The 26,473-nt window shown below is 44.3% G+C and overlaps 1 protein-coding gene across 1 annotated transcript in view; it reads right to left on the bottom strand.

The window, feature by feature from the left end:
* The window catches only part of LOC129709364 (transmembrane protein 132C-like), a 775,262-nt gene that overhangs the window by 122,917 nt on the left and 625,872 nt on the right, over positions 1 to 26,473 (bottom strand). Inside the window, exon 5 of the mRNA XM_055655664.1 lies at positions 3,377 to 3,520. Coding sequence (XP_055511639.1) covers positions 3,377 to 3,520 — 144 coding nt within the window. The remainder of the gene's footprint in view (positions 1 to 3,376; positions 3,521 to 26,473) is intronic.

The following is a 26,473-nucleotide window of genomic DNA, read 5'->3' as shown; positions in this document are numbered from 1 at the left end:
AATACCTGCATCTTGTTTCTACAAAGCTCTGGGAAAAGCCTACTTTATGAATTTTTCTACTTGACAGAAGGTTAACGTTAATGTTTCTTTCAAGAAACAGAATCACACGGACTAAGTGTTGAAAAACAAATATCAGTGATGTGAAGAAAAAACAAATCACTGTGCTTTTCCGAAGCTCTTAAAATAATAAAGTTGAATTGATGTTTGCGACTGGGTTTCAGGCGATAGTTTGTGTCTTTATAAGTTGCTGAGAGACTGAAGCATGTATTTAATTATTAATCTTCTGGAAAACCGTTTTCAGTCATGGCAAAGAGTGTACATTGGCAAATTGTTTACCAATGCTGACGACTAGTTAGGGTGAACGCCAAGGGGCTCCAACTAGTTCAAATTATTACTAAAGCTCTGATTATTTCTAATGTGCAGAGTCAGTAATTAACTTTAGTGACGGAATGGCTGAGACAAAAATTAATAATTGCCTTAAGCTACCTTTATGAGCTGGCCCAAGTCAACTGGACTAAGAATATCTATCTTTCAAGGTTGAGATTTGAGGGATTTAGTTTAGTTTAGTTTTGTTTCCTTTCATTTAGAGATACAGTGTGTAAACAGGCCCATCCGGCCCACCAAGACAATACTGACCAGCGATCACCCATTCAGCTCTATCTAGCTCTATCCGACACACCAGAGACAACTTACAGAAGCCAATTAACTGACCAACCTGCACATCTTTGGAATGTGGGGGGATACCAGAGCACCCAAAGAAAACCCACGTGGTCACACTGCATACAGACAGCACCCAAGGTCACGTTGGAACCCAGGTCCCTGGCGCTGTGAGGCAGCAACTCTACTGCTGCGCCACCATGCCGTTTAATATCCATCAACCTCTCAAATGGTTGCATTTTGGGACCAGTAGAACTCTAGTGAAATTTCAATCATTTTCTATTGTAAATTCTTAAGTGGACATATAATAGTGGGTTGAATATAGTCCAGCTGTGATATCATCTTAAACTCATCATCTAGATAAGTGCTAAACAATATTTGAAGGTATTATTTCAACTGTTTCTATTCTATGGAAAGTAATAGCAAGATTATTGATTGATTGAATGGTGCAGCACAGAAACTGGCCCTTTGGCCCATCAAGTTCATGCTGACCATTGATCACCCATTCACACTAGGTCCATGTTATCCCGCTTTTGCATCCACTCTTTACACACTAGGGGCAACTTTACAGACCAATTAACCTAAAACCCTGCACGTCTTTGGGATGTGGGAAGAAATCGGAGCACCCAGGATATATCCACATAGTTACAGGGGCAACGTGCAAACTCCACACAGACAGAACCTGAGCTCAGGAACGAACCCGGGTCTTTGGCATTGTAAGGCAGCAGATCTACCAGCTGCTCCACTGTGCCTTTAACTAATCAGCAACATTTTGTTCACCGTTCCAGCAGTCAAGGGCAGCACGGTGGCACAGCGGTAAAGTTGCTGCCTTACAGCATCAGAGACCTGTATTCAATCCGGACCCACAGGCACTGTCTGTATGGAGTTTGCACGTTCTCCATGACCATGTGGGTTTGCTCCAGGTGCTCCAGTTTCTTCCGACCTCCAAAGACGTACAGGTTTGTAGGTTAATAGGCTTGGGTATAATTGTAAAATTGTCCCTAGTGTGTAGGATAGTGCTAGTGTACGTGGTGATCGCTGGTCGGCGCGGACTCGGTGGGCTGAAGGGCCTGTTTCCGTGCTGTATCTCTAATTTCTGTAGTCTAAATGATGCAGTGATATGGCTTGATATTTGGATGTGGATTCAATTTACTCTCATTGTCTGCAAGTCAGAGACAATGAAATACTATTTTGCCTACAGTCATACAAATAAAAAAAACACAAAACAAAGAACACAGTAGTCCACGATATAGACCTTCATATAGATCTTAACATAGGTGGGCTCCATCCCAAATCCATGTTTCCAAACTGCCTGTGTTATTATGTGCTGCACAACCTCATCATCTTCATAATAACACAAGCAGTTTGGCCATTTGACAGAGTGAAGAAGGGTCTCGACCCGAAACGTCACCTATTCCTTTTCTCCAGAGATGCTGCCTGGCCCGCAAAGTTACTCCAGCATTTCGTGTCTGTTTCATGATCTTCAACTCAGGTTGTTTCCACCTGAACAATAGGTTTAGATCTGTAGGAAAGAACTGCAGATGCTGGTTTAAACCGAAGATAGACTCAAACAGCTGGAGTAACTCAGCAGGACAGGCAGCATCTCTGGAGAATAGGAATAGGTGACGTTTCAGGTCGCGACCCTTCTTCAGACCTGTCGATAGTTATATGCCAAGCTACTTTAAGTAAAGAACAGAAACATCTCAAACTCCCACCACATTTCAAGCATCAATGCTGGGTTTAGAAAATGTCAACAAAACCTGATTAAATATGCCTTCAAAGTTCAGTTATGCAAATTTAACTCCAGAGTTAAATCCAAACACAAACTAAAGATTTTCTGTCGCTTGAAATTAGAACTCAAGGAAATAAATCTCACACTTATGCTCCCGCCATCGGTGATCATAGTGTCCAAGTCACACAGCGTGGAAACAGGCCGCTCGCTCCAACGTCCACACCAGCCAACATGTCCCATCTACACTAGACCCACCTGCCTGCGTTTGGCCCATATCCTTCTAAACCTGTCCCCATCCATGTACCTGTTAAGACACACACCCAGGTCTGATCACCCTGCGGTGGGCCTGCCTCGACTGAGGGTGTCTTGTGATAAAAGGCCAAAACACCCAGTGACGTTGAGGTACACAACTGAAGATGTGTCTGATTGGTAGCAAAATCACCTAGTGGTCATCCCCAAGAATACCAAATGTCAATTGTAGTGAAAAACCTTAGGGATTGTAACACCCAGTCCTACTAATCAATATGTTCAAATGTTTCTTAAATGTTGGGATAGTCCCAGCCTCAACTACCTCCTCTGGCAGCTCGTTCCATACACCCATCACCCCTTTGTGTGGAAAAGTTACCCCTCAGATTCCTCGTCAATATTTTCCCCTTCAACTTAAACCTATGTCCTCTGGTTCATGATTCCCCAACTCCGGACAAGAGCCTCAGCACATCTACCCGATATATTCCTCCCATGATTTTATACACCTCTTTCTGATCACCCCTCATTGAGTGCCAGCCTACTCAACCTCTCCCAATAGCTGAGACCCTCGAGTCCCGGCAACATCCTCGCAAGTCATCTCGCTGGCCTTTTCATCTTGACAACATATGATTGCGTGCATTTATAATCAGAACCACACAGAAAGGGGTGGAGCGCGATGTTGCAGCGTTCGACGGTGTTGGACTGCCAGAGGTGAACAGAAGAACAACAAAGTCAACCTACCTTCAGCACGTTTGGGTCGGATGATTTGCACGCCACAAACTCCGACACGTCCGTCACGGTGCTGTCCTCCTCCACCACTATGACTTTGACGGGAACAGCCACCGTTTTGCCAGTGAGGATTGCAGTGTTGAGGATTTCGGTGCTCTGCAAATCAAAGAGTTTCAGTTCACATTATTAAGAACCAACATCTTGGTTCAATCGCGTCAGTTATTCCACTGGACTGTGTTTCCTTTCTCTCTCCACCCTTGCCAACAGTCTGAAGAAAGATCCCGACCCAAAACGTCACCGATCCATGTTCTCTAGGGCTGCGGCCTGACCCGTTGAGTTACTCCAGTATTTTGTATCTTTCACTGAGCAGTCAAACGTTGCTTTCTTATGTATTATTGTTCCTACCTTCAGAGTGCAGAGAAACGCCAAGTCCACATACTGCCAATTTAGTTTGAAATATGTCTTGTACATTGCAAACATAAGTAAATGATTGTAAGGTATAATCTGGCGACTGAGCTGGCCAAATAGTAAAGCCACGAATCTTCTCTGCTAACCCTGTTCAAGTGCCGACTATGTTTCAACAAGCTTTCAGGAAGATAATGAGAGCCATAGAGTCTATGATTCTGCTTGGTCCAACTCAGGGCAGCACAGTGGCGCAGCGGTTGCTGCCTTACAACGCCAGAGACCCGGGTTCGATCCTGACTATGGCTGGAGTTTGTAAGTTCTCCCTGTGACCACGTGGGTTTTCTCCAGGTGCTCCTGTTTCCTACCACACTCCAAAGACGTACAGGTTTGTAGGTGAATTGGCATTGGTATAATTGTAAAATGGTTCCGAGTGTGTAGGATAGTGTTAGCGTATGGGGTGGTCATCGGTCGAAGGGGACTCGGTGGGCCGAAGGGCTTGTTTCCGCACTGTATCTCTAATATCTAAGATAAAGTCCAAAGTCCAAAAACTCATCCATGCTGACCAAGTTGTCTAACTCCGCTTGTCTGTGTTTGGCCCTCATTTCCCAAATGTTTGTAAATGTTTTTCTAAAACAGCATTATAGCAACCGTCTCATCCTTCCACACACTCACCGCTCACTGTGTGAAAAACCTGCCTCTCAGATCCACCTTGAAATCATTCCCCTCTCACCTTGAATCTATGCCCTCTAGTTTTAGACGTGACTATCCTGGGAAAAAGATGACCTTATCTGCACCGTTATATTATTTTCCTCCATTTAAAATCAAGAGCGAAACCCCCTCAGCCTCCCACTTTCCAGGAAAAAAAAGTCCCGGTCCATCCTCTCCTTATAACTCAAGCCCTCCAGACCCAGTACCATCCTTGTGGATCTTTTCTTCACCCTTTCCAGCTTAATCACACAGTTCTTACAGCTGATCGACCAGAACTGCACGCGATATTCCAAGTGTGATCTCACCAACATCTTGTACCGTTCATAGAGCCTTACAGCATTGAAACAGGCTCTTCAGTCCACCTTGCCCATGCCACCCAAGTTACCCCATCTCCACTAGTCCCACCTGCCCGCATTTGGCCCATATCCCTTTAAAATGTTCTACCCATGTACCTGTCCAAATGTCTTTTAAATGTTGTATATAGTACCTGCCTTACCTACCTCCTATGGCAGCTCACAGACCCACCATCCACTGAGTGAAAAAGTAGGCTCTAAGAGTTCTTGCCCCTCTCATCTTAACCCTATGTCTCCTGATTCTTGATTCCTTCTCTAGGTAAAAGACTGTACCCTATCTGTACCCCTCATAATCTTTTGCACTCTGTAAGATCATCCCTCAGTCTCGCACGTTTGAAAGAATAAAGTTTTCTATTAATTGTTCTATCTGGGGACATAAGACAATAAAACACTCTTGACACTTGATCCTGTCCATAATGTCAGAAAAAGATACCACCGTGTTCTCCAAAATTGGAGGGTTCTCTAAATGTCCCTGTAATTTCCTCCATTCAAGACCGCAGAAAACTGCAGCAAATAGTGGATGCAGACCAGACCATCGCACAAACCAACCACCCTTCTATTGAGCGAAGGAAATAGGCAACGTTTCGGCCCAAAACCCTTCCTCAGTCTGAAGAAGGGTTTCGGCCCGAAACGTTGCCTATTTCCTTCGCTCCATAGGTGCTGCTGCATCCGCTGAGTTTCTCCAGCACTTTTGTCTACCTTCGATTTTCCAGCATCTGAAGTTCCTTCTTAAACACCCTTCTATTTACTTCATTTGTACCTCACGCTGCCTCGGCAGGGCAGCAGCATAATCAAGGACGAGTCGCATCCTGGCCACTCCCTCTTCTCCCCTCTCCCATCAGGCAAAAGGTATAGAAGTGTGAAAACGCACACTTTCAGATTCAGTTTCTTCTCAGCTGTTATCAGGCAACTGAATCATCCCACCACAACCAGAGACCAGTGCTGAACTACCATCTACCTCTTTGGTGACCCTCGAACTACCCTTGGGTTATGATGCTGCCTCACCCGCTTAGTTTCTCCAGCATTCTTGTCTACCTTTGATTTTTCCAGCAACTGCGGTTCTTTCTTAAACACTCGGACAATCCTTGATCGGACTTTGCTGGCATTACCTTGCACTGAACACCTTCCCTTATCATGGATCTATACACTGTAAATGGCTCGACTGAAATCATGCATTGTCTTTCTGCTGACTGGATAGCATGAAACAAAAGCTTTTCACTGTACCATGTGACAATAAACTAAACTGAACAGAAGACTTATGTTCCTCAAGACTTCCCCAATTGACAGGATAAGCAGGGATGGCCAATTATAAGTAGCTGGGCCAGAATACATCCTGGGAACATACAAATAAACGATTTGCTTTTCTGGGACGCCAGCCAGCCAGATGATAAAAGTACCGCTGCTCCATGCAAATTGGAAGCCATGACTGTTACTTTACCACAGTAACTAAACTTTAATAGTTCTTCATAGGCTGTGGGTCTCTTTGGAATGGCAAAAGGGCAGGAGAGGGTGAATAGAAATGTATGTTTTTCTCTCATTTTCATCCATTCCCTCACATTCAACGACAGTTAAGCATAAAACGCTGCCAAGGAAGAATTAGTTTCGAGCACATCGCTGCCCTCCAATTGACAGGATAAGCAGGGATGGACAATTATATGGACCTGTGCCAGAATTCATCCTGGGAACATACAAATAAATGACTTGCTTTTCTGGGAAGCCAGCCAGGTGATAAAAGCACGGCTGCATCATGTTCCTGTTTGTTTGGGGAAATAATTCACAGGTGGCCAGTTGGAAAGCAACAGAGCACTTCTAATACTTTTTTTTATTGCTGTGTGGAAGCATACACACTCCAGAGTTCAATGTACCAGGGCAAAGGCTTCAGGAGAGACGGGAAAGACTTAAGGGGAACATTAGGGGCAATTTTTTCCTGTATGTGAAATGAGCTGCCAGAGGAAGCTATACTGTATAAGTGGATACAATTGCAACTTTTAAAAGACATTCGGACACATATTTGGATGGGAAAGATTTAGAAGGCTGGGGGGCAAATACAGGTGACTGGAACAAGCCTAGTACACCAACTTTGTTGGGCAGGGGATGTAGCTCAGTGGTAGAGCACATGCTTTGCATGTCTGTGGCCTCAGGTTCAATCCCCGACATTTCCATTCATATTCTTACATGAATAGGAAAGGATTAGTGGGATTATAGGGCATACATGGAGCTTAGATGAGGTATCTTGGACAGCATGGACCTGTTTCTGTGCTCTGACTCTAACATGGTTACATCGGCAAGTTGGGCTGAAGGGCCCATTTCTATGCTGTACAGCTCGATAACAGAATGGCCTCATCAGCAACAACGATGAGTCGGCCTACAGGGAGGAGGTCCAGGACTTAGCAGCATGGTGCGCTGACAACAACCTGGCCCTTAACTCCAAGAAGACCAAGGAGCTCATTGTAGACTTCAGGAAGTCCAGGGGCAGCACGCACACCCCCATCCACATTAACGGGATGGAGGTGGAACGTGTTTCTAGCTTCAGGTTCCTGGGTGTTAACATCTCTGATGACCTCTCTTGGACCCACAATACCTAACTCTGATCAAGAAGGCTCACCAGTGTCTCTTCTTCCTGAGGAGACTGAAGAAGGTCCATCTGTCTCCTCAGATCCTGGTGAACTTCTACCGCTGCACCATCGAGAGCATCCTTACCAAATGTATCACAGTATGGTATGGCAACTGCTCTGTCTCCGACCGGAAGGCCTTGCAGAGGGTGGTGAAAATTGCCCAACGCATCACCGGTTCCTCGCTTCCCTCCATTGAGTCTGTCCAAAGCAAACGTTGTCTGCGGAGGGCGCTCAGCACCGCCTCGGTGACTGCCAATCACCCCCCCCCGGACACTTCTCCCACAGGAAAAACACTATGTCTGTATATATGCTAATGTAAATATTTATTCAAATCATATGCTATGTCGCTCTTCCAGGGAGATGCTAAATGCATTTCGTTGTCTCTGCACTGTACACTGACAATGACAATTAAAGTTGAATCTGAATCTGAATCAGATATGGTGATTTTAGGGTATTACAGGTCACAGAGAAACCATGAGCTCGGCAGATTAAAACTTCATTCACTGTTACTTCCAAATGAGGGGAAGAATGAAGATCAGTTGCATTCTCCTATTTATGCAGTCTTTTAGACACCAGACATCAGATACAGGGTGGAAACAGACCCCTTGGGTCACCGAGTCCACGCCAACCTCATACACTAGCATTATTCTACTAGGGACTATCAGGGACAATTTACCATCTTTTTATCGGAGCCAATTAACCTGCAAAGGTACACGTCTTTGGAGTGTGGGAGGAAACCGGAGCACCCGGAGAAAACCCACACGGTCACAGGGAGAATGTATAAACTCCATGCAGACAGCACCCGTAGATAGGATTGAACCAGGGTCGCAGGCACTGTAATTTGGGTGGTTCAGTGGCACAGCTGGTGGAGCTGCTGCCTCACAGCACCAGATAGCCGTGCTCGGACATATCTTTGGGTGTTGTTCTGTGTGGAGTTTGCACGTACTCCCTGAGACCGCGTGGGCTTGCTCCCGGCGCTCCGGTTTCCTCCCACATCCTAAAGACATGCGGGTTTGTAGATTAATTGTCCCTCAAAAAAATTGCCCCGAGTGTGCAGGGAGTGGATGATAAAGGGGGATGACATAGAACTAGTGTGAATGGGAAATCGATGGTCGGCATGGACTCGGTGGGCTGAAGGGCCTGCTTCCATGCTGCATCTTTCAGTCGATGCAGAAATCCGAGCCATCTTGCACACATGGGCACTGAACAATGAGAACGCTGCTGAAACTCTCCAGCTGAATTATGCTGCCCTGCCGCATTTAGAATACTCTTAGGGCCTTGGGAAGGTTTGGTGCAAAGGTTCTCTCTGCTGTTGGCAACTTCAGATCACACGTTAGATCAGGAGCCTCTTGAGCTTCTGCAATCCATTATCTAAGGAGGCAGCATCTGAAGTGTGGGAGCACTGTGGTCATGGAGAGCATATTCTTTACAGTCACACAGCGATTCTTGCATCCTTAGAGATATATGCAACGAGCTGGGAGTTTCCATGGCAATTTGTAATTACACGGCACAAAAACAATGGATAGTTCACTTGTGGGGCTATGGACTAGTGAATATACTTATGCAACAATTTTACATGTTTCTTTCCAAGATAAACACAAAAAGCTGGAGTAACTCAGCGGGACAGGCAGCATCGCTGGAGATAAGGAATGGGTGACATTTTGTGTCGAGACCCTTCTACAGACGTTATATGTTTATCTTTATATGTTTCTTTTCTTCTATATTGGAAAATGGAAGCACATACTAAGATGCAGCAGGATTTGTGAACTCAAATCCAAGTGTCAGAAGAAGGGTCTTGACCCAAAACTTTCTCTCCAGAGATGCTGCCGGACCCGCTGAGTTACTCCAGCACTCTATGTCTATCTTTGGTGTAAACCAGCATCTACAGTTCCTTTAATCACACCCAAGCAACCATTCTTCTTTGAACAAACTTCGAATGTTAGCAGAACTCTAAACCTAGTGTGCATGGTGCTGTTATCATTCTAAACTCCAGGCATTCAGGAGAAGCCTCCAACATGGATCAAGAGGTGATACATGCACTTGTTTGGCATGCTCAGGGCAATGATGTTGCTGTAAACTACCCTCGATAAATTCTAGGAGGCCACTGGACAGTATTTATATTAAGGGCTGTCCCACTTGGGTGACCTAAGTGGCGAGTTTTAAAGTATTTGAAAAAATGACATGTTGAAGACCTCCTTCGACTATGTTGAAGACTAGCTACGACTAACTTCGGGAAGATTGGACACCGAATAGTGGAGAGTGAAGATGACCTCCTTCGAATTCCCTTCGAATTCCCTTCGACTATGATGAAGACTATCTACGACTACCTTTGACTACCCTCGATTACCTATGACTAACATGCCGACCTACTACGACTAAACCTACGAGTAAAAAACGTATCGATTTTTTCCATGGCGACCATTTTTTTACTCGCGGGCATTTTTTAACATATTGAAAATAACGCCGCGACCTATCTTAGGCCTCGAGTGCGCGGCAACCACTCTCCAGCATGAAGAAGAGTAACCAAGACCTCCTACGACCTCGTGTCGACCATGCTGCGAGTATGAGTCGAGGGAAAACTCGCCGGAAGTCGCGGATTAGGTCGCCCAAGTGGGACAGCCCCTTTAGGAGGGGAAAGCAAATAAGGATATCATCCAGTAGAAACGAACAATGAATCAGGATTGTAGACTCGTTAATTTATCATGAGCCAAAATACTTTCATGAAAAAATTGATGATACTGAAGATAAAAAATTTCCAAAGACCGTCCCAGTGTTCAAAAGGTTGATAACACTGTAGAGACAACAACTATCTTCTTCCAATGCACCCTTATTCTGGGAAGCAATGCACTTAGTTTGGAAAACATGTGCAAGTCAGTCTTCCCAGGAAAGGATAGAGAAGAAAATGATCACAGAAAAAAAGACGCAAAGTGTTGGAGTAACTCAGCGGGTCAGGCAGTATCTCTGGAGAACACAGAGAGAGTCTGAAGAAGGGTTTCGGCCCGAAACGTTGCCTATTTCCTTCGCTCCATAGATGCTGCTGCACCCGCTGAGTTTCTCCAGCTTTTTTGTGTACCACAGAGAGAGGGTGTTTCCGTTTGTGACCTTTCTTCAGACTTTATACGATCAGTCTGAAGAAGTGTCCTGACCTGAAACGTGACCTCTCCATGCTCTCCAGAGATGCGCCACTATCAAGACATTTCTAGAGGACTGACCGTGGATCTAGAAAACAATGAGCTGTGTCGGGTTAGGGTAGGACACATTTCACAACCAATCTGATGAATTCTTTTAAGAGGTTTCGAAATCAGTGTTGTGGATATTGTCTATGAATATTATTTATGTGGAGATCCAGAGGCCATTTGATTAATCCAGGAAAACTATAACTCTTGAAACTAATGGCAAGTTATTGACCAAATTGGGAAACTAGGCTGGGCACATGGACACTGAAAGGAAAGGAATAGAAGCAAGTGTGGCCATTCGGCCCTGTCAAGGTCAAGTCAAGAGTGTTTTATTGTCATATGTCCCAAAACAAAACAGTGAAATTCTTACTTGCAGCAGTATGGTGGCGCAGCGGTAGAGTTGCTTCCTTACAGCGCCAAAGACAGGGGTTCGATCCTGACCACAGGTGCGGTCTGTACGGAGTTTGGACGTTCCTCCTGTGGCCTGCGTGGGTTTTCCCCGGGTGATCGGTTTCCTCCCACACTCCATAGCCCTACGGGTTTGTAGGTTAATTGGCATGGGAAAATTGCAAATTATCCCCAGTGTGTGTAGGATAGTGTCAGTGTGCAGGGATCACTGATTGGGTCAAAGGCCCTGGTTCCACGCTGTATAGCTAAACTAAGCTTAACTAAGCAGAAAAAATATGTAAACATAGTACTGTAAAACCCACAATTAACAACAATAAGTTCAGTATATATGAAATAAAAGATCAATAAATAGTCAAATCAATGATTAATAATAGTACACATCTGCACTGCCATTCAGTAACATTTTTGCTGATATTTTTCCCAAATCCACTTTCTTGTAGCAAATCCACTAACTCAGGAGATAACTCTGGATGCTGGCGTAAGTGGATATCAGGATAATATCAGGATGAAGGGTCCCAGTCCAGAAATATAAACGGTTTCTCTTCTCACCGACAGTGCCTGAAGATCGAGCTACTAGTTTGTAACAAGGATGCATGTCGTGCTCGCACTGTTTATTAATCACTTAGACGACAAGATGGAAAAAACATCCAAGTTGGCCAACGATACAGAGACTGGCACTATTTGTGGGTAGCGTTTGTGGAATCACTCAATTATAAATAGATATTAATGGATTCAGCAAATGGATCTCGTGGCCATTGAGATAAGGCCAACAAAGCAGACAAAGGACTTTCAAAATGCTGAAAAGCAACAGCAGCGGAAGTTCAAAGAGATGTAAATGATTCATGTCCATAGATCAATAAGACGTCAAGGACAAGAGTAGAAGATAATCAAATAGTCTAATAGAATGTGAGCCTTTACATCTAGAAGACAGGAAAACAAGTATGTGGATGCTCAGTCTGACCTTGAACAATGGCAGGGGTATAAGCACAGGAGGGCCATGTTGGCTTTGATGGGAATTGTCAGACGGATATGCAAGCAGAGATTACGCAAACTAGCACCGCACTCCCTGGCAATTGAAAATTTAGAGGGTGAGAAGAAGAGAAGCCTTATTAGATATAAGAGATATAATAGATCTATACAAACACACACACACACACACACACACACACACACACACACACACACACACACACACACACACACACACACACACACACACACACACACACACACACACACACACACACACACACACATAAATGAATATATACACACGCCTCAGTGCACAAGGCAATAATAGATACATATACATATATACTAGACTAAGTGGGACCCGTTGGGTCCCAGTTTCACACTGGAGCGCTGGTTCACCAACACAATACTCCACCTCTCCATCAATTCCAAGATCGTTGGTCAGTGGGCGGGGGGGGGGGCTTTCTGGAGTGCTAGCATGGGTGTTGTGGGCCAAAGGGACTGGCTTCCAGAGGGCTAGTATGGACATTGTGGGTCGAATGGATTCTTGGGCTGGCAGCTCAGTCACTCAGGGCTGGCAACTCAGTAACTCAAGCCTGGCCGGCTGGCAGCTCTGAAACTGCCAGAAATTCTGCCGAAAACAGGTGAGAGACTGTGAGAGAGATGGGGGAGAGGGTGGACAATCAATTTTAGACATTTTCATCAATTTTACAGTTGCAAAAGGCAAAAATCACAGCCGTAAGTGGTAGCGCTTGTTCTAAAATGAGATCTATCTATATCTATCTATCTATCTATCTATCTATCTATCTATCTATCTATCTATCTATCTATCTATCTATCTATCTATTTATTTATCTATCTATCTATCTATCTATTTAGCTATCTACTTATCTATTCATCTATCTATCTATCTCACTCTATCTATCTATCTATCTATCTATCTATCTATCTATTTATCTATCTATCTATCTATCTATCTATCTATCTATCTCTATCTATCTATCTATCTATCTATCTATCTATCTATCTATCTATTATCTATCTATCTATCTATCTATCTATCTATCTATTATCTATCTATCTATATCTATCTATCTATCTATCTATCTATCTTTAAAGGTCCCAAAACGGAACAATGAGATTCTCACTTGTCGCAGCAGAATAACTGTTTTGTCAAATAATGTATCATTAAACAAAAGACAATATGTCATTAAAATATACGGTCCTCAAACAACATAAAGCACAAAGTGCAATCCAGGCAGTTCATCGTCTGGAGTTTAGCTGGAGTTGGAGGAGCAGTGAAAGGTTTAATTTGTGCGCTATCCAGGAAATCAGGTCATATTAAATATAAACGCAATCAAGCCAAACTCAAGAACAATAAATAGGGCATAGGGAAAGATACAGAGTGCAGAATATAGTTCTCACCGTTGAAGTGCACCAATTCTATAGACAAAGTGCAATGTCTGCAATGGGGTAGAGGTGAATCAGACAGTACCCCAGCTTATAGAAGGACCGTTCAGAAGCCTGATAACAGCAAAGACTAGTCTGTGGAGTTTAGTCACAGTCCACCTATTACTCATTGAATAATGAAAGGTCTAGATAGAGTGGATGTGGAAAGCATGTTTACAGTAACGGGACAGTCTTGGACCAGAGAGCACAGCTTCAGAATGAAGGGACGTACCTTCAGAATGGGGATGAGGAGGAATTTCTCGACCCTGAGCGTGAGGAATCTTTGAATTCTTTGCCACAGACGGTGGTGGAGACTGTCATTAGGTATTTTTAAAGCGGAGATTGATAGCGTCTCAATCAGTAAGGGTGTCAAAGGCTATGGGGGGGGGGGGGGAGGCAGGAAAATGGGGGTGAGGGGGAAGGATGGATCAGCCAGGTGAGAATGGTGGGAAAAAACCCGATGGGCCAAATGGCCCAAATTCTGTTCCAATGCCATATAATTCTATGAACTTATGAATGATATTCAATCCGCTGTAATACCTTTTGAACAAGCTCAGTACCCGTGAGAAATCACCTGAAAAAAAGGGGTACAAAGGGCACGAGAGTAACAGCAGCTCAGGCAGCATCTCTGGTGATGTTTTGGGTCGTGACCCTTCTTCAAACCTGTGACCCCCCTCCACCTGCATGGGGTGTGATAGAACTATTTTAAATCAGCTCATGAGGCGGCATGCTTTGGAACGGTATGAAGAGGTATGTCCACATCTTTATTCCCCCTTTCCTCAAAATAAGGGAACAAATCTCAATTAGATCATCTCCAGCCACGCTAATGTATCTTGTACTAAATGTTGAGTTTTGTGCAGAAACAAATTAGACCACACACGTACCACTGAGAGAAGCCAATTTATTTTCTTGCTCAATATTATATGAAATTGTTGCCCTTAAGAGTGGAAGCCTTTGATTTCACACAATAGCAACACTTCATGTATGAAGGGGGAGAATCTATGTTCTCAGTCTTTTGTATGTTCAGTCATTTATTTCATTTGGGAGCTATTGCAAGTTTCACTCTTATGAGTCGATAATAAGATCATCAACAAAATCAAAATAAAGTGTACATGGTGACAAATGAAGACACTGATAAATTTAACACAGTAAACAAATAATTGGGGGGCCCGTCTCACAAGCATTTTCTTTCAGTCTTTAAGGTGGAGGTTGACAGATACTTGATTGCTAAGGGCTGTCATGGGTCATGGGGAGAAGGTGGGAGAATGAGGTGGAGAGGGAAAGATAGATTAGCCATGATTGAATGGCAGAGTAGACTTGATGGGCCAAATGGCCTACTTCTGCTCCTAAGGCTTATGGAGTACTGTGCCGCATAATGTTTGTGAATGGAGCAGGCCAAATGTCTCCTCGTGCCTGCATCGCCATTCAATATTGTAATGATAGACCGGATCTTGGCTCCGCATCTTGGTCACGATTCCCCTATAGACAAAAATCTGTCCATCTCAACCCTGAACATATTCAATCATTCAGCCTCCACAGCTCTCTGGAGAAGAGAATTCCAAAAATTCACCGCGCGTTGGGCGAAGAAATCCCATCCCATTTCCATCTCATTTCCATCTCAAGTACCTGACACCTTTATTCCAAAATTATCCTCCCCAGTTCTTTAATCCCCCACTTGAGGAATCATCCTCTCAGCATTCTACCTGTCAATGTCCCTCAGACATAAAAAGCTGGAGAAACTCAGCGGATCAGGCAGCATCTCTGGAGAAAAGGTGACGTTTTGGGCCAAGATACTTCTTCAGACTGAGTGTCAGAGGAGAGGGAAACTAGAGATATGAATTCTGTAACACGCTCTGTGACCTTTTCATACCCCTCTAGTTTCCCCCCTCCCCTGACTCCCGGTCTGAAGTAGAGTCGCAATTCGAAACATCACCTATTCCTTTTCTCCAGTGATGATGCCTGACCCGCTGAATTATTCCAGCATTTTGTGTTTATCATCGGTGTAAACCAGCATCTGCAGTTCCTTATCATATGTTAACTCAATCATTCCTGGGATCATTCTTGTAAACCTCCTCTAGAACCTCCCCGATGCCAGCACATCCTTCCTCGTTTCTGTACTGTATCTCTAAAGTCTAAATGACTGACATACTCTGGCATTTTGTGTCCATCTTTGGTATAAACCAGCATCTGCAATTCCTTTTTATTAGCTTTTCACTGTTCCTCGGTAAACGTGCTAATAAAAAAAAAAAAAATTTGTTTGTGTTGATTCATCGACCCCCTTCTGTGGCCTGGGCCAGCAAAGATCTCGCCCTGAATCTTCTGCTACAGGACTAAAGTATGAACTCAGTGGTCAGCATGGACTCGGTGGGCCGAAGGGCCTGTTTCCAGGCTGTATCTTTCAATCAATAAACCCAGGAATGGGAAGGTGCCCTGACAATTGCATTGCATTCAATTAGCTGTTTGGCTCTGAGGTATCAAGGTAATTTAGGCAGCGTTCGGCAAGGCCTGGGCTACATGCAGATAACAACCCAGCCACAAAGGGTGATTAACAGCTCACCACCAAGCAATGTGAGAAAGCACTGCACACTATTTCTGGGCAGGCTGTTAATTACAAAAGAGAGCAGACCATCTCCCACTTGTCATTAAGCAGAAACGTTACTGTTTTAGCCTTCAGATTCCCTCCTTCAATGACTTCTAACCTACCACCATTTGTGTAAAAAAAAGTTGCCCCTCAGGTTCATATTAAATCTCCCCCCCCCCCCCCCCTCACCTTTAAAGAAAAATAATTTGTTTAATAATTCAAATATTTCAAGTGAAAGTGATATAATCAGACATAAAAATCAGATTGCTATGTTATTTATCTCACTACTGTTTGCAAATTTGCTACAGACTTTTCATTCATAAAAAAAAAGTGGCTCCATGTCAAATCTGCCGTTCTGATTGTAAGGTCCTTGGGATGTGCTGATATTGTGAAAGGCGACATTTGCTTCAGGATATGGTGGTGAATTGACCTGTTAGCAGAGTTTTCTCTGATGTGGAGGTACTTTGTTTTTGGAAATGGAGCAACTCCACTCTGTGTCTTGCCAATGAGTGACTAGTCACAAAGCACTGATATCCCTTATGAGCTTTCTCTCATGAACCTTACAATCATCTCCTCTCTCTTCAATCTCGCTCAGATAAGACACAAAATGCTGGAGTAACTCAACGAGTCAGGCAGCTTCTCTGGAGACGAGGAATAGGTGATGTTTTGGGTCAAGGCCCTTCTTCAGACTGAGAGGTCACAGAGCAGGTGTCGTGAGAGAAGGTGTTGCAGAATTCATACCTCTCGTTTCCCTCTCCCCTGACTCTGTCTGAAGAAGGGTCTCGACCCAGAACGTCACCCAATCCTTTTCTCCAGAGTTGCTGCCTGACCCGCTGAGTTACTCCAGCATTTTGTGTTTATCTTCAGTGTAAACCAGCATCTGTAGTTCCTTCCTGCACCTTCACTCTGAAAAGCAGAAGTACACATAGACAAATACAAAATCACACCAAAATGCCACAGTGTTATTCTGCAAGATTATGCAACTTCTTCCCTACAGCCATCAGACTATTGAACACTACACACTCAAACTAAACTCTGAACCATGAACTGCCTTTGTTTTTGTGCTATGCTGCTTTTTCTCTTCAATTTATTGAACTTTCTGTTGTTTTATGGTATCTACTGAGTATTATGTTTACAAACTTCTTGTGCTGCTGCAAGTAAGAATTTCAGAATTTCATTGTTCTGTTTCAGAACATATAACAATAAACCACTCATGTCTCAGTAAAACACTATCAGCTTGCCCTGAGCGCCAACTCTAAAAATGACTGGCTTGAAATAATGTAACATTAGCACGTACCACCAATGCCGTTGCAGCACGTTGTGTGTTTGCCATTTTAAGCAAGGCATTATATTCCTTTTATAAATAAAATGGGTGGTGCTGTGTTGTACTGCTGCAAGTAAGAATTTCAGAATTTAATTGTTTTCTTTCAAGACATTTGACAACAAAACACTCTTGACTTCATAGAAAAACGAACAGGTCTCTAGAAATGACTGCCTCGAAATTATGTTGACAGTTATGCCCCTGTCCCACTTAGGAAACCTGAACGGAAACCTCTTGAGACTTTGCGCCCCACCCAAGGTTTCCATGCGGTTCCCGGAGGTTGCAGGTGGTTGCCGGAGGTTGCCGGAGGTTGCAGGTAGTGAGTGGAAGCAGGTAGGGAGGCTGACAAAAACCTCTGGGAACCGCACGGAAACCTTGGGTGGGGCGCAAAGTCTCCAGAGGTTTCCGTTCAGGTTTCCTAAGTGGGACAGGGGCATTATCAAACACCAGTGATGCCTTTGTAACATGTGCAGAAAGGAACTGCAGATGCTGGTTTATACCAAAGATAGACACAGAGTGCTGGAGTAATTCAGCGGGCAGGCAGCATCTCTGGAGAAAAAGCATGGGTGACGTTTCGTTTCGGGTCTCTGACTCTGGTTCTGAAGGGTCCCGACCCGCAACGTCATCCATCCCTTTTCTCCATAGATGCTGCCTGCCCGCTGAGATACTCCAGTACTTTATATTCATGTCTTTGTCACAGGTTGCCATTTCAAACGAGGCAGTAACCCATTAAAAATAAATAGATTGGTGTCCTATTGGAACAGCTGAAAAGGGAATGTCATACAAATACAAGCTTTTGTACAGTGAGATCAAACGCCTTGGTTTCTAAGTTGATAACTTTCAACAAAACTAGTGATTTTGATTTTACGGTAATGTTTAAATCACTATTAAAATACATAAGCTTTCTAAAAGGAGTCAATGAAAGGTATTGAGACAAAATATAGTAGTAAAAAAGGCTAAACCCCAACAGACATTTCATTTATTCAAATATGAATGACTGCAGGTATTTCATTTTAATCGAACAGAAGGGCAGAGATAACTTATTCAGTTAGATGCTATTAATATTTTCACTGATTTGTTTCACTTGGGATACTAATGGTCCAGGAAGGAGTTGTACTAAATCCCATATTAATTATTTTATGGCAGCAATGTTTCAGCCTCTGCAGTTCAGTTACACCTCAGTGATTGTCTACAACTCTTTCATTTCAATGTGTGAATAATTCAATCCACAAGAACAAACTTTGCAAGTCCATAATGAGGAACGAACTTTTCAATTTTGCTATTGATGTCGAACATTCAATCAAATGGAGTTTGGGAATTAAGGGACTCGTGAGGTTAACATAGTTATTTTCTTTCAGTCGGGAAGCAGATGAGTATCTATTGTGTTGCAAGCATTGGCAGCACGCTTTGAAACCACGGGTGGCACGGTGGCGGCCTTAAGCAATGCTAGAGACCCGGCTTTGATCCTCACAACGTCCGCATGGTGTTTGTACGGTCTCCCTGCGTGGGTTTTCTCCGGGAGGTCCTGGTTTCATCCCACACTCCAGTCGTATAGGCTAATTGGCTTCGGTAAAATTGTAAATAGTCCCGAGTGTGTGTAGGACAGTGTTAGTGTGTAGGAATCTCTGGTCGGCACGGACTCGGTGGGCCGAAGTGTCTGTTTCCGCGCTGTATCTCTAAACTAAACAAAAAAATGCTATTTTTTAAATCAGAGGAGTGCTCTGTTATGCCTAAAATTATGAGTGCAAAATCACAGCAAAATCCAAATTCTCAATTTGCCTTGCTCTTAGTTGTAGAGTTAGATTTATGTGAAATAAGGGTGGTAGACGGTAGAGCCTCTGCTTCACAAATCCAGAAACCCCAGGTTCGATGCTGACCTTGGGTACTGTCTGTGTGGAGTTTGCATGTGCATATTCGTATATGCTTCCTGTGATTGGGCGGCACGACTCACCCGTTGCAGCGCCCCCTACAGCCTGTCTATCTTTTTTTTCTTTTGTCTAGTTAAATGTAGTGTTGGTGTTTTTTAATACTGGTTTTAAATGTGTAAATGTGGGGGGCAGGAGGGGGGAGGGGGAAACTGTTTAAAATCTCTCCCCTGTCCGGGAGACCCGATCTTTTCCCTCTTGGGTCCGGGTGGAGAGACCGCTTCCCGGAGCTCCCGCACGCGACTTCTCCAGCTCGTGTCGCGGGCGGGGTTGGAACGACCCGGAGCGGGGACGTACATCGCCCGGCGCGGCTTCATGGCCGTGGGACATTACAGCGCCCGCCGGGGGCTCCAACTTTGTGACTTTTAGACCGGGAGCCGGGCCGTAAATCGCCCGGCACGGCCTAAAATGGCCGTGGGACTTATCATCGCCGGCCTGGGGCTTGGACATCGGGAGAGAAATGGAGAACAGGGGAGAGAAAAGACTTTGCCTTCCATCACAGTGGGTTCACTGTGATGGATGTTTGTGTGAATTAAATTGTGTGTATGTCTGTAGGAAATTGTCTTTGTTTGTATGGCTGTGGAAACGGAATTTCGTTATGAGCCTCACTGAGGCTCAAATGACAATAAATATTGTATTGTATTGTATTGATTGCACGGGCTTCCTCTGGGTTCTCCAGTGTCCTCCCAGATCCCAATGACGTGCTGGTTTGTAGGTTAATTGGCCTCTCTTAAATCACTCCTAATGTGTTGGGAGCGGATGAGAAAGAGGATAACCTGGAACTAGTGTGAATGGGTGATCGATGCTCGGAATGGTTTCGATGGGCCGAAGGGCCAGTGTCCCCATGCTGCATCTCTAATCCAAAATATGGATGAAATTACAACTTGGACCCTATGGTTAAATTAATTCTGTCTCTTTTCTGAAAGCAGTTTCTGTTCTAAGCAGTGCTTTCTTTGTAGAAAAAATGTGGCGGTAAACATATCCATGAAATGTTAAACTGTATTTATCAACAATTGTATTCCGTCAATATTTCACGCTTTGATTTTTGATTTTATTACCAATCAACCACTAAGTTAATAAACTAATAACAAAAAAGTATAAAATCAATGCGTTAAACATGAAATATATTATTAAAATAAATATACACTAAAAAATGTACCAAATCAAGTTTAACTTATTTGAGGTGCTGATATGCTGTAATGGTGCGTTGTCACACAAAAAAAAAGCATCGGTTCTAAGTATGTATTACTAAAAGTATTATAAACAGACACTTAGAGTACCTACTAATCCCGAGTTATTCACAAATTCTCCCGAGTTTTCTAACTCACAGAATGTTTCGTAAGGAGGCCGTAGGAGTCCGTGGATATATCGTAGCGGCTCGTTATGCCAGTCATAGGCATTTGGGGCTATTTTTTAAATTGTGGACATTTTTCAACATGCTGAAAAAACGTCCCGACTTACCTGATGCCCCGAGTACCTACGGCTGGCATAACGAGCCGCTACGATATATCCACGGACTCCTACGGCCTCCTACGGACTCGTTACGAACATTCTGCGAGTTAGAAAACTCGGGAGAATTTGTGAATGACTCGGGAAAGTGGGACAGGCCCTTTAGTGTAAAGCAAAAATGATTCAAGATTGAGCATGTGCAAGCTAGTATAAATTAAAGGAAACAACGAGAAGAGACGAGTCGATGTTTTCGTTTTTAGTTTTAGAGATGTAGCATGGAAACGGGCCATTCGGCCCACAGTCCATGCCTACAAGTAATCCCTGTACACTAGTTCTATCCTACAATTTAGAAGGATTGGAAAATTGTGGGACAGAACTACAATTTTGAGTAGGGACAATTTACAGAAGCGAATTAACCTACAAACCTGCACATCTTTTGGAATGCGGGAAGAAACCAGAGCACCTGGAGAAAGGCCAAGCGGTCATAGGGAGAATGTACAAACTCCATACAGAGAGCACCCGTAATCAGGGTTGAACCTGGGTCTCTAGCGCTGTAAGGCAGCGACTCTACCACTGCACCATTATTGTGCCGCCACTTATGCTGAGTATCAATGAGAAGTAAATAAAAGACACAAAGTGTTGGGGTAACTTCGCGGCTCAGGTAACATCTCTGGAGGACAAGGATAGATGATGTTTCAGGTCAGGATCCGTCTGATGAAGAATCCCAACCCGAAACATCACCTATCAATGTCCTCCAGAGACGCTGCCTGAACTGCTGAGTTACTCCAGCACTTGGTATGTTTTTTTTGTAAACCAGCATCTGCAGTTCCTAACATCTATATTCAATGCTGAATAACTTACAAAAAAGGGAAAAGGTGGAGACAAATGTGATTTTGCTTTAATTGCTTCTTCACCAATTTCTCCCTCAGGCTGTAAGTCAAGATTAAGACTTTTTAAATTACTCATCTCCTAACATAATGAAACATATTTTCTCTTTCTACATGTGTACTAAAGGCTTTCCTCGGGGACTTCTATTCTCAGAATTAGTAATGTTAATTTTGTGCGTATTGCAAAACTGCACTTGTTTCATTGTGTCTCTAGGTTCATCCTTCAGTCTGATGATATATAGTAACTCTGTTTCTCAGAATACATACTGTCCGACACAGGCGCAGCGGTAAAGTTGCTGCCTCACAGCGCCAGAGTCCCGGGTTGGATCCTGACTTCTTCTTCTTCTGTCGTATGTCTTTTAGACCTGCAGCTCTGTTGAGGCGAGCCAGGCCAACGTGTCATCGTCCGGGTAAATCGGACCTCGTTCACCATTGGGTGGCCGGTGTTTGGGGCAACTGGTGACTATGTGCTCCACTGTCTGTGTTGGGTCCCCACACTAGCAGGAGGCGCTGTCCTCGAGGCCCCACCTCTTCATCGCTACTCCATAGCGTCCGACGCCTGTCCTCAAGCGGTTGAGGGTTGTCCACTGCTTTCTGGGCAGGTCCTGACCAGGGCGTGCATGGGGTCATTGATTTACTGGTGTAGTCTAGATGGTTCCGCTGACTTCCTCTGGTCTCTCCATCTCGTCTTGACCCAGGCGGCCTTAGAAGCGTCAATCCTGACTACGGGTCCTTTCTGTACGGAGTCTGAACGTTCTTCCTGTTGCCGCGCGGGTTTTCTCCGGGTGCTACGGTTTCCTCCCACACTCCAAAGACGTGCAGGTTGGTAGGTTAATTGACTTTGGTAAAGATTGTAAATTGTCCCTAGTGTGTAGGATAGTGTTAGTGTACGGGGATCGCTGGTCGGCGCGGACCTGGTGGGCCGAAGGGCCTGTTTCCGCACTGTATCTCTAAACTAAACTAAACTAAACATCCTATTATTTTTCCAATGCAGTGTGAAATCTGTTTCCACAGTCAGTGGCATTATTTGTTCTCCAGATGATTGCAAAACCAGCTGCTGACTTGACTTTTAAATGCTTTTGACGGGCAAAGCTTGATATTTTACGCCAGAAGAGAGTTCAAAGGGTGAGAGATTGCAACTTCATGCATTTATATTGCATTCCCCCTGTGTATGATGTGCAGAATTATTTACAATAGGAATGAAAATATTGTCGTGGACCCAGAGCAAGGGAGCAAGATTATTGCCGGAGGGAGCCACAAAATGCTGGAGTAACTCAGCGGGTCAGGATACATCTCTGGAGAAAAGGAACAGGCGTTTCGGGTTGAGACCCTTCTTCAGACTGAGGGTCAGGGGAGAGGGAAACTAGAGGCATGAAAAGGTACAGAACAAATCAGAACCTGCACTGACAGTCAAAGAGCCAACAATGGTCCATTGTTGGCTGTGGAAGGGGTGATAACAAAGAGATGCAAACAGCGAAACTAGTAGGCCAACTAGGATGGGGGTAGGAATGGAGAGAGAGAGGGAAAGCAAGGGTTACCTGAAATTAGATAAATCAATATTCATCCTGCTGGGTTGTAAATGACCCAAAATAAATATGAGTTGTTGTTCCTCCAATTTGCGTGTGGCCTCACTCTGACAATGGAGGAGGCCCAGGACAGAAGGGTCAGGTCAGATCAGAGCAAGGAGGAAAACGTGGAAACTGATTTCCTTACTACCAAATCTCTAAGCCATGCTTTGGTCGTACATTTCTGCTACTGAAAATGCATTGAAGGTCACATTCCATCACAATACGTTGCCATGACTGTGACAGTATGAAGCTGTCACATACTAGGATAGCATGGACTGAGTGGGCCGAATGACCCATTTCCATGCAACATGTCTACAATCTAAAATTATCAACAACATTTGAAGCAAGCATGCAAGTTGAAGAAGAAATCCTGGGCAGAACATGGGGCTTGCTTTCCACTGAGCAAAGATCAGACTTCACAGCTAATTGAATATTCTCAAGCCCAAGGCAACACTGTGCAACTGTACAAAATACTATCTTATTAAGTTAAATGTGTGTCAGAAATATAATCTAGTAAACTGTTGTATGTGCTGCAAATGCTATTGACTTTGAAAAAGCTGAGCTCCGGGTGATTCAGCCTTTCAAAGCAGAGTGCTACTGGATAACACCGTGAAAAAGGACCCAAGTGGGTCAGGCAGCATCGCTGGAAAAACAGGGATTGGTGACGTTTTGGGTCAGGATCTTTCTTTTAAACAATGGTCAAAACCCAAAACGTCAGTGCAAGGAAGGGTCCCGACCCGGAACATCACCAATCCATGTTCTCCAGAGATGATGCCTAAACTCCTGAGTCATTCCAGCACTTTGCGTCTTTAAGAAACACTTGTGGCTCTTTGCAGTTCACCGAAGTGAGCGAGGGTTCGGCCACAGGAAATGTGAACTGGGTTGTGGAATGGTTGAGCGTATGAAAGACAGCACCAGCGCCCTCTGATAATGCTTTGGAGGCCTTTGTGGAGGAGGAGGGAAGGAAGATGGGAATCATATGTTTGAAGTGAACAGATGTGTCTTCTGGAGATGGAGGGAATATACGGCAGAAGCTCAGATATAGAAGCAGATGTAATGGAGAAAAAAGATCACACAAAGGGTGGTAGGTGTATGGAACGAGCTGCCAGAGGAGATAGTTGAGGCTGGGACTATCCCAACATACCAGTTACACAGGTATTTGGATAGGACAGGTTTGGAGGGATATGGACCAAGCGCAGGCAGGTGGGACTAGTGTAGCTGGGATATGTTGGCCTATGTGGACAAGTTGGGCCAAAGGGCCTGTATCCACACTGTATCCACACTGTATCACTCTATGACTCAATCAATGATCCACATGAGATGTCAGTGAGCGCCTTCACTCACTGTTTAGTTCATGACGTCCCCATTACCTTTCCTGCCAACAATTTTCAGCAATCAATACTCTGAGGGGTTTGTGGAGGCAGAGACTCCCAATCTTTAAGGACAGCTACACGGGCAGTTCATAAGTTGATAAGTCATAGGAGCACAATCAGAAACCAAACTGTAGCCTGTGATGATCAAGGCTGCAAAGAAACCTTCCACCTGGGCCACTGTAATGCTGGAGGAAGGAACTGCAGATGCTGGTTTACGCCAATGATAGACAAAACGTGCTGGAGTAACTCAGCGGATCAGGCAGCATCTCTGGAGAAAAGGGGTCAGGACCCTTCTTCAGACTAACAGTAGGGGGGCTGGGGTGGTAGAAATTGGAGGTAGGAAAGGGCCAGAACAAATCAGAGCCAGCAACAGATGACCAAGGAAGGGTGGAGTCCACAATGGTCGATTGTTGGCTGAGAAGAGCTGATAATGAAGGGGTACAGGGATGCAAACTGTGGAACTAGGGTTGGGACAACGAATTCCACAGATACACCACCCACTGACAAAAAAAACTTACCCTCATCTCCTTCCTAAAAGACCGTCCTTTAATTCTGAGGCTATGCCCTCTAGTCCTAGACTCTCCCACTAGTGGAAACATCCTCTCCACATCTTCTCTTGTGGGTCAGTATAGGAATGGGAATGGGAGTTGGAATGTTTGGCAACCTGGAGATCACGTAGGCCAAGGCGGACTGAGCAGAGCTGTCCAGTGAAACAAATCTGTTTTGTTGTGTTCCTTCTAGCTAAGAAAACCTTAAGGGCCTGTCCCACTTGGGCGTTATTTGTGCGTAATTTACGCGACATCATTCACGCGTCATGACGCACGATGCGCATGACGTGCCGCGCACGTAAAGCGCATTCGATGCGCATTACGCGAGCATGGTACGCATTACGTGCGCATGCTGCGTGGTGACGTAGGCCGTGACGCGCGGTTGCGCACGGCGCCCCAGGATTTTGGGATGTACGAAATTTTGGCGCGCTATTTGCTTGACGCGCAAATGACGCCCAAGTGGGGCAGGCCCTTTAAGCAAACTAGATCCTACTAATGCAAACTTCCTGTACAGAACAAATCCTTTGTTATTACCTCATTTAATTAGTGGAACATAAGGGATTTACTTTTGAGGTGAGCATTCAATTATATCACTTATGAAATAATCCTTTCAAATGGGTCTCAGGCTTTGAATATGCACTTTTAATTAGCTGCAATTTACTGTTTACGCGTGTCTCATCATATTTTCGAAACATCAACAGAGCCACAGACGTGGGGGCTTCAAAGCAGATCGATAAATATTCTGCTGTTGGCCTAAAATACGAATTAACGGTGAAAACAAGAAAAAAACGTGGAATGCAGTTTATCTCGGCAAGTCTGTTTCTGGACAGTGTTCGGGGAATGAAGTTTATTCAGTGTTTGTAGAATGCTCAGTCCCAAGGGCCATTCTGCAGAGAGACTGCAAAGGGTCTTACAGAAACCATTATCAGACACAGCAGCTTTAGTTTGCTTTCTTAAAAGATTGACAGCAAGTATATAAACACGTACATGGGGGAAAGAGAGTGAGATAAATCAAGACACAGAGACAAGGAGAGGTGGAAAAGATCAAGACAAGAACGGTACCAGGAAAAAAATGAAATCACAATTAGGAATTCAGTGCTGCTGTGTTGGTGTTAATGCACTGAATTGCATTGAAAGCTTGACCTTGGAGATGGCAGTGTTTTCCTTGCTCGTGTTATGAGAGAGTTCTAATGCACCGTGTGTTTAAGCTGAACAGCATCTGCATTCTTGTGAATATTGTTTCCAAATATCCTTTCTGTAGTTCCGGCAATAAACAAGTCAGACTTCATCAGTAAAGACCTGTCCCACAGGCTATTTTTTAGGCGACTACAGGCGACACATGGTCGCCCGGGTGTTGCCTGTTTGGTCGTG

Source organism: Leucoraja erinacea, chromosome 25 (genome assembly GCF_028641065.1).
Source record: "Leucoraja erinacea ecotype New England chromosome 25, Leri_hhj_1, whole genome shotgun sequence".
Lineage (NCBI taxonomy): Eukaryota > Metazoa > Chordata > Chondrichthyes > Rajiformes > Rajidae > Leucoraja > Leucoraja erinaceus.
The sequence above is the reverse complement of the archived record's forward strand: the minus strand, read 5'-3'. Positions and strand labels throughout refer to the sequence as shown.